We start from the raw sequence: 9450 nt of genomic DNA, 5'->3' as shown, positions 1-9450 counted from the left end.
TCCTCTTATGTTCTTTATTTTTCTAATTGTGTACATTTAAATAGCTTGAAGTAAGCAGTGACGAGCTAGTTTGTCACATAGCAACGCGTCCATGGCAACACTAACACATTCGAGAGGATACAGGTATATAACGTTAGCTCATCATAATACGTTTGTGTGGAATATCAGTTTGAGGGCAATAAGAAATAATTCTAATTTAAATTGGTTGTCATTATCTTTCCTATTTTTTAAAGATTTTATTTTCAACAAATGAATGTGGACAATGGAGGCTATTTTGGTTGTAGCGAGTGGAAATGGCCTAAACCATAGATGCAGATAATTCCACTCTATGAAATCTGCTTGGCATCTGGTGGCTATATTACAAGTATAAACTATAGTTAATATCTTACATTTTGAACTGGAACTCCATCCCCGTTTAATAAACAGAATAAGAGTTTATATGACAACTTTATTGAAACAACAGCAAGAGTAAATAAAAACATCCTATTAAAAAAGTCAAAGAATTGCGGTGTGTAACAAAACCAACAAAATAGTTTGGTTAAAAGTGTAACAACAGCGACCTCTTGTGACTAATCTAAAACGTAACAGAGACAGATGAGTCAGTTTACTGTAATGTTTATGATCTTGAGTAAAGCCAACTCTTTATATGTGATAACTGTACTATAACGTGCTGGAATAATAGTGTAGGTATTATCAATCATATAGACTGATTGCAGTTAACATACAGTGTATAATAATATATACATATGTATAAAATATAACTTATATCTAAGTTATATACTATAATATAAACATTACTAAAATATTATACAATATTGTATTTTTTTAAATATAATATATGTATTGTATAATTATATCATATATTCAGATTTTATCAGATAAAATCATCAATTTTAATTGTGCATAACTATCTTAGCTTCTCGTTATAACAAATTGCACTTATAATAATATAGGCCAGGTTTCACAGACAAGGGTTACCTTAAGCCAGGACTATGCCTTGTTAAATTGGAATATATAAGTCGCTTTTATAAAAATGCATTAGAACAAAAACATAACTGGTGTGCATCCTGAGACACAACTGACATATTTTAAAATACCTCAGGACAAGTTATTTTCTGTTAAGACAGTTAAAACTGATACTAGCCTTAAAGTGATACTTCAGGCCTGGATCTACATTTTCACATCTACGGCATTATTCTTCAAGAAGAAATTCACATTACCTTATGATGCCATGAGGGTGAGTAAACATGGGGACATTTTTATTCAGGCCTGAGGTGTCCCTTTGAGCCTTGTCCATCAAACCTGGTCTTTATAATATAATATAATATAATATAATATAATAAAATATAATATAATATAATATAATATAATATAATATAATATAATATAATATAATATAATATAATATAATATAATATAATATAATATAATATAATATAATATAATATAATATAATATAATATAATATAATATAATATAATATAATATAGATTGACCTGATATGATATATCTAATATTCTGTAACATTACAATATTATCTTTAGACTCCACGTCGTATGATAATTGATAATTTCCTCAAACTCTGGTGCTTGGAGAGATTATACTGATGAATCAGGTTGGTTTTGGTCAGCAGCAGAGCCTCTAGTAGTAGGATATAAATCAGGGCAAGAAAATGAAAGATGGGTTAATAAACAAATGTTTCAGATATGTATTTCTGCTTTTGTGCATATGAAATTAATTCAACTAGTGCTAAATACCTCTTTGTTCTCCAGATGAAGATCAAAATGAGACAAAAGCCACCAACAACACAACAGCACAAACAGCATCTAGAAAGGATATTTTAATCAAACTTAAACATTACAGTATGTATTGACATATATAGTCATAAATTACATGGTAGAATAAATATGTGTGTATATTCTACAAGTGCATTACAATTATTCTACAAATAAAACTTTTTACCTTGAAACTATAACATTTAATAATAATATGATACACGGGTGTGTAATTTATGTATGATAATAGCAAAATTAGTTTTTGTCTTTTTTAATTACTGTTCATTGGCAAAAAAAGAAGCTTACAAAGAAATGTTAGTTGTTACTCTTTGTAAGTAGCTGTAGTAAGCTTTACAGACATTACTTACAGTGATTTCTATTGTATCCAGAATTCCTTGGTGTAAATCCATCTGTAAATACAACGGTTTATTTCACAGTGGTTTATGCAATGTCTCTAAGTTGTCCTGCAGGTGGCCACATAACCCTGTGTCCTTTCCATGCATGTATCAAATTATACAATGACTTTAGAGCAGTTCCTTATAAGTGCTTTAGAGAAGTCGCTTATAAAGAACGACTTAGGTGTTTAAGTCTGTATGATTGTTTGGATCTTGACGATGATTTGGGGAAACGCAACCCTAGTCTATTGTGAAAAGGGATGGCTCTTCAAACAAACAGGAAATAGGCAAATCTTTAACTACTTGTTACCATAGGAACTACAGCAGGAGTCTGGTGAGAAACATTACGTTTGTTTATGATTTGCTGCATTAGGTTTTTTATTGGAGCCATTGTTTCGTTTCATTTTAGTTAACAATGTACACCTGCATGGTAATTTGTTACAGGACTTTTCTCCAAATTGGTGAAGTCTATAAATGTTTTGTCATCAGATTCTACATTAGCCTGATTTGTCTTTCCCTGCACTGCTGAGAGGTGCACAATCCAGGTCACAATCCAGGTCGTTTATGACAAGTTTACACACACTTGCTGTGAAGGATTTCTTTAACCCTATGACAAATGATTTGATATACAAGACATTTAAAACTAAACTAACCGCGGAGGAGTGCAGGAAACGTAATTTATCACTTGTTTACTTGAGTTGAGGAACATTTAAAATCCGTTCACATTAAGAACGAACGAAAGGCCAATGTTCTTGTTAAGTTTTATTTGAGTTTATATTTACATGTTGTATGAACATGAGAAAAAGTGTCCTTAATACATAACAAAATCATAGAATAACACGAGACCTTTTATTTTGCTGTGGATAAAACTTAACACTGTCTCACTATTTAGCACCAATCAATAACAAAGCTTCTCTGTAATCTGCCTCTTTTTAAATAAACAGAACCATCAAGTAACTTGTCAGTATCAGTTATTTTGGGAGGAAATAAATGAATAATTGCATTGCAACTTATTTTTTGCTTGCGCTCCTAAACATTTCAGTCAGGAGCTTAAGTGCTTCTAGGGAAAAAAGTTAGTCTGGAGCCTTGTTGTTTCAAACTTGTGCTTTAGTTTATTTGGGGTTTTAATAAAATGATATGAAGGAGAGGCGTACTCATTTATTTTCACAAAAGTTGGTGACATAATCTGTAGGCCTACACATTGTAACTGTAGTCATGAGAAGGAAAACAATGCAGAATGAATGTTATACTGACCAGTATACGAAAGAGTTGTGGTAGAAACAGATTTAGTTGTATTGGTGCTGTTCATGCCTAAAATAGAAATAAAATATATCAGTGGTCTTATAAATTGTTGCGTTTTTTAAAGGGAAGAAACGGGAACTACTTACAGGAACATGTGAGGCTACGTGTGAACACCTATAAAAGAAAGAATATGTATCACTTTATATTAATGTGCTAGAATAAAAACTAAAATACCGGTAAATAGAAGTATAATGTTGAACTTACATGACAACTGACGTGATACTTGACTGAAACTGGACAGTAATTAAATTTTACACTGATTCCATTAGCAGTTACATTAAGGAAGGGAAAGCTAAAGTGGGTTGTGTGTCCGTCCATGATTGCTGTGTATTGCTAGGGAAGAATGTAGAAATTTTGAACATTGAAATGGATGAGTGACAAGTAAGCTATCCGAGTCATATTTTCCTGCACAGAAAATACCACATTTGAAAGAGTTAGGGTTAGGGTTACATTCACGACCCATTTAACGGAAACAGGTATAACGTTATACCGACCGAAATAATGATTCGTTGATTTTCCAAAAATGTATAAAATACTGAATTGTAAGAAAAAGCCACATCCCATACATATCAATCTGAGATGGACTGGCCTACTTACATCGACGCTCCATTCTGCATCACAGCTGTCGATTTGCAATTTTTTTACCACAGCGTCGGTCAGAATAAAGATGTATTCTTCTCCTCTTCTCATTCCAACACACGCGTCCGCTACCGCGATAAAGAAAATATTAAATAAACCCCACTTTACCACCACGTGTAGTTATATCTTCTTGCAAAAGTTGGACAAATTGAATGTAAAGGATCCATTTCCTTAGCAAAACAGAATCTAGCGCTACACGCGTTTTTTTTTTTGCAGTGGTTTTAAGCTACGACCTAAGAGGTTTGTCGTTCACGTCCTGTTTGAATGGAGCATTTCTATTCAACTAATGTAAACGCTTTTATTAATGTACCTACTTATGGAACATGTCAACTAAAATGTTCAATCAAAACATGAAAACGGCCATCTTACCTTCCAGCGCTTTTCCATCAGAAAGGAAGAGACACGAACTAAAAACTGCGAAGAAACCGAACAGTTTTGTCATGGAACATCTCCCACTCATACCGTATCTGTGCCGGCCCGTAGCTGAAGTGACGTAATGTAGGCCTTTTCCTTTAACCGAAAGGGTCAAAGATCAGATTTCCTTCACTTTTATTTAAATTAATATAGACAATGTTATGTTTGTTGCGGGTGTCAATTTCGTATAAAATGTATCCAAATAAATGTTCCCAGATAAACCACAGCTTGTCTGTTTTGCAGCTTTGAAGAATGAAGAGCTTAAAAGCATTAATAATTAAAACTATATGAGTATATCGAAATAATAATAACATTAACAATAATATATATATATATATATTAATAATATATATAATATATCTATTATCTATATATATATATATATATATATATGTCATAGGCCTATAATAAGGCACTAATATCCCCAGACGGACAAGTTTATTATTTTTTTAATTAGAAGCAACGGATCAGGGGCGGGTAAAATATATACATATATATATACACATGTAGACTCATATTTATTTTAATATTCCACTTGATGTATGCCTATATTAAGGATTTTCCTGGCCTTCCCCACAGGCTATAAATGTTTGATACACCAAATTGTGGCATTAGCAAAAATTTGCATGGAGCTTGATTCACAAGCAGCAAAATTTCAGACCTAACGTGCAGTTTGCCTCAGGAAAATATTAAGTTAATTTTGCTTTGCCGGCTTTGCTTTTCAATGCTAATGCATTATTCTTTAATAGACCAGCTGTATTACAGTGAGCTGTATTATATGTTACATAGATTGTATCAAATAAATAATATTATGTTACATCATATACGTTAATATATATTGGTTTATATTTTGGATAGTATTTTCACATTTCATTCACTTTTTGGCAATGCATTTCTGGTTGTTGCGGTATTTTTAAATGTAAGTGGGCCAATCAGTTTGAAAGGGATTTAAAAGACGAAGTTGGAGATCCAAATATTAAATATACAAAACAAAAAGATATTGCTTATTTAGTGACTATTTTTATGAAAAACTTAAAATCTAACAAAACCGATCATGCAATAGATGGACAGTTTAAATTAGCAAAAACGTGAAACTGCTAAAGAAATGTTAAATAATTTTGTTGGCACGCCTGTAATTATTTTTTAATAAATTGGATTCGTACTCAAAGCCTTCATCTATGATTAATTTTGTCCACCTCGATGAATCGGTGTAAAAACACCATGGGCTCTATCGTACACTCAGTCAGCGCAATGCCTGAGGCACACGCATTTCTAATTTTCCAGGCCTTCCCCGCTTTTTTGATAGGAAATGCATTTGCGCTCATTTGCGCGCCTGTGGGCCTCCTGGTCTGAAAAAAGCGGTGTTTTCAGGCACATTGTTGGCACTTTGGTATTTTGAGGAACTAAAAATAGACTGCGCAATTGAACAGTCCTCCTGCTCAAGAACTGAACTTCAGCCTGGTTCGACTGAAGTTTGACAGTGAACATAAAAATTATTCAGAAAAGGTTTTACAGAAGGTTCTGTCACTGTGAGACCAAAGTTGATTCCTTTTTTTGAGAGAGAAATTCAATTCACCTAAAAAGACACGTAAACCGAATATTTCGGATTATAACCTGCAAATTGAAGGATGTGCTTACCCCAACAAATACAGTAAGATATTTAAGAGATTTAGGCGTAGACAGCCATCTGTCATTTCGAAATCACATCTCAAATGTCAGAAAAACTGCCTTTTTTCAACTTAGTAATGTTACCAAATTACGAAATATTCTATGTGTTCTTATTCATGCATTTGTGACCTCAAGACTTGACTACTGCACTAGCCTACTTAGTGGTCGTCCTGCATCATCAATAAACAAACTACAGTTAGTTCAGAACGCAGCTGCCAGAATTCTAACCAGGTCCAGAAAATACGCTCACATAACCATAATGTTATCAACTCTTCACTGGCTACCCATTAAGTATCGTATTGACTTTAAAGTTCTTTTAATCACGTATAAAGCCTTAAAGGGTTTAGCCCCTAACAAAGCTTCTATCACACTACAAACCATCACGCTCTCTAAGATCTCAAAATTCAGGACTTTTGATAACACATAGAATAGCAAAATCCACCAAAGGAGGTCGAGCTTCTTTCTCATACGTAGCACCTAAACTCTGGTATAGCCTACCCGACGCTATTCGAGGATCAGACACACTCGCCCAATTTAAATCTAGATTAAAGACACATCTTTTCAGCCAAGCATTCACTTAATGCAAAATAAGCTAAATAAACGACCGGGAGACTGCTGACATTAGATATTATTTAGCATAATTGAACTTGTTATAGTAACACCATGCAAATACCTCTTTTGTGTTTTTCGTTTTTTCTTATTTTCCCATGTAAAGCTGCTTTGGAACAATGCACATTGTGAAAAGCGTTATATAAATAATATTGAATTATTTGATGCAAGATAAAAAGCCACTATAAAAATGTCATAATGGTCATTATGTGAGAAACTAATTTGTTTGATTTCTGTCATTAATAAATATTCCACTTTCTTTTTTGTCATGGTGAAAAGAGCAAGAGAGACAGAGAACCCCACAGAAACTCCCTGGAATGATGTTAAGTCATTAAAACAATGTTGCTCACCTTCTTCACTGGGACAGGCAGGGGTGCAGTTATGGGGAGACTGGGGTGCTGCTGACTCATCTGTTGTTAAGTCTGCTAAAATGAGCATGGAGTCATGGACAATGATTTAATATGAAAATCCACCTAAACGTTTCCCTGCACTGGTTAAATGTTGATGAAATTTAGGCTAACACTAGCCTGCAGCTAGCTTGCTTATTTCACTACATTTTACATTTACATTTAGTCATTTAGCAGATGCTTTTATCCAAAGCTATGGACGACAGGTTAATACTCTGAAAGGCTACCCACCTTTCTTGGTGAAAAACTGGGTTACAGATTGACACCCAATTTTCTTTCTTTCCTTTTTTGAAAACTGTTTCTGCCGCGTCGCAACTTTTGCAACTAAACACTTTGATGAGTGCGCTGAGGCAGGACCAAACCATTTCATGCAGATACAGGGGGGTGCTCGGTCAATATGGATGTTTACTTTTTGGGCAAATGGGGAAATCATTCATTTTATTATTATTTGAAATATACTCAATAATGATTATTTATGTAGTGTATAATATAATAAAAACATATTTTTACCTATTTGTTGGGGCCTGGAATTGTCCTATCCTTTCTCCCTATAGGCGCCAAAGGGCCCATGTACCATAAAATCTTGGGCGAAAACCTACTCCCCCTTGACTAGATCACTGAAGATGGGTCGTGGATGTGTCTTTCACATGACAAAGACCCAAAACATATTGCCTGGACAACCAAAGAGTGTCTTAAGGAGAAGTATATTAAATGTCCCAGCCAGTCTCTAGACCCTAGTTCTATAGAACATCTGTGAAGGAGGATAAAACTTCAATTTGCTGAGCGACAGCCAAGAGACCTTAAAGATTTACAGAGGAGTGGACTAAAATGTATCCTGACACGTGCAAACCTGGTGACCAACTATCAGAAATCAAAAGTACAAAGTTATGGCAAATCGCCAGCTATTGCAGTAACACCTGGCTCAAGACCAGGATGCCCTAAACATAGGGGAATGTTCTAGGCTGAAGACTAAGAATATCTCTATAATTCTAAATAGAATATCTTTAGAACATTTTTGAAATAATTGCACTTCATTAAAGTTTATTTAATATAATGACAAAACAGAACATGTTGTGAGATATTTTAAAATAATTTGGTAATTGACAGAACAATGTGACACAACATGTAATATTTAAGATTCATTGAACAGTAGCAGTTTGTTAGTCTAATGTAATTTCTTATGTAACTTAATGTATTTGCATCACTGGTATTATATCGGCAACTATTATCTCACATTAAGAAATGTACTGGCCCACATTTGATTCTGTCTGCGCATGTTTGGCTGAGCCATATAATGACAAACCTAATTACTTCATTAAACAAACATGCTGCACATTACGCTTACTTACAAGTGTATAAGGATCTGATTTTAACTTCTGAAGCTAATCAGGTTAATAATAATCACATTCTTATAGTTCATAGGAAACTGTGCAGCTGCTGTAGCATTTTTTTTTAGAACAGGAAAAGACATCCTCACCTAAGCTTCTGCAACTTCCTGAATAAACTTTCCCTTCACCCTAAATTGACTTTCACAGATGAAAACCCTTCAAAGATGAAAATCTTAAAATAAAACGTTATTATAGTATTATAAATTATGAGAGAACTTACCAATGAACACATGGTTGGTGACATCTTTAAAAAAGAGAATAACAATACAAAACCACTTCCCTTGCCAAAACAACTCGCTGCCTGAGAAATCAGCTGCCTTCTGGAAAAAGATCATGTGTTTCCTCAGTTAAAGGCTGGGTGTCCGATTTCTCTTAGCCATTGTTGATGTTCAAATGTATTTGTGCATGTAATGATGTTTTGCCAACACATGTTGTAAAAATTTATAAATCAGAAATCTCTGCAATCACTCTATATGCTGTGGTTTAAAGAGGGCTTTAAAGGGTTTTATTGGAGACTTTTGTTATCATGTCTTTCATGAGCCCCACCCGACATTAATAGATAAATAAATCTTGCTGCTCAATTGTATTGTAAACGGTACAAAGATAATGGTGACGGGTGGAATCCACATTCCATCACAACATACTGTGAAAAATGTTGTGAAAAAGTATTTTCTCTATTTACAATAAAGGTCACCAGATCTAAAACAATAACTTGTTATGGTTTCACCCCCCCCCCCAAACTGGCAAATAACTCAAACCAAAGCTAACTAACCATATTTTTATGTTCACACTGGTATGGATTTATTTTGGTACACTTCATACATGCTTCAAATCATTGACATTTGTAATGGCC

At 33.8% G+C, this 9450-nt stretch overlaps 1 protein-coding gene across 2 annotated transcripts; it reads right to left on the bottom strand.

The window, feature by feature from the left end:
* Nucleotides 1-1499: 1499 nt before the first annotated feature.
* On the bottom strand, nt 1500-7739 carry LOC306901154 (uncharacterized protein). Of its 2 annotated transcripts, none has more exons than XM_079468720.1 (11): nt 7720-7739; nt 7441-7617; nt 7153-7227; nt 4481-4621; nt 4070-4179; nt 3677-3805; nt 3559-3586; nt 3425-3481; nt 2144-2185; nt 1758-1826; nt 1500-1641 (listed from the first exon to the last, which is right to left on the bottom strand). In XM_079468720.1, exons 2-10 carry the CDS (start codon nt 7577-7579, stop codon nt 1780-1782), a joined length of 768 nt encoding a protein of 255 aa, XP_079324846.1. In that variant the 5' UTR covers nt 7580-7617; nt 7720-7739; the 3' UTR covers nt 1500-1641; nt 1758-1779. The 2 variants fall into 2 exon arrangements, with proteins under 2 accessions (XP_079324846.1, XP_079324847.1); XM_079468721.1 differs by having other exon boundaries at nt 7153-7224.
* Nucleotides 7740-9450: the final 1711 nt, after the last annotated feature.

Source organism: Barbatula barbatula (assembly GCF_947034865.1).
Source record: "Barbatula barbatula genome assembly, chromosome: 12".
Classification (NCBI taxonomy): Eukaryota; Metazoa; Chordata; class Actinopteri; order Cypriniformes; family Nemacheilidae; genus Barbatula; species Barbatula barbatula.
Note: the sequence above shows the minus strand (reverse complement) of the source record. Positions and strands in the feature narration are given on the sequence as shown.

Coding starts and splice junctions, on each gene's coding strand:
- LOC306901154 (XM_079468720.1), bottom strand. CDS start 7,579: ATGAAATGGTTTGGTCCTGCCTCAGCGCACTCATCAAAGTGTTTAGTT. Junction 7,228..7,440: donor CCAGTTTTTCACCAAGAAAG/GTGGGTAGCCTT, acceptor TGCTCATTTTAG/CAGACTTAACAACAGATGAG. Junction 3,587..3,676: donor AGTATCACGTCAGTTGTCAT/GTAAGTTCAACA, acceptor TTTCTTTTATAG/GTGTTCACACGTAGCCTCAC.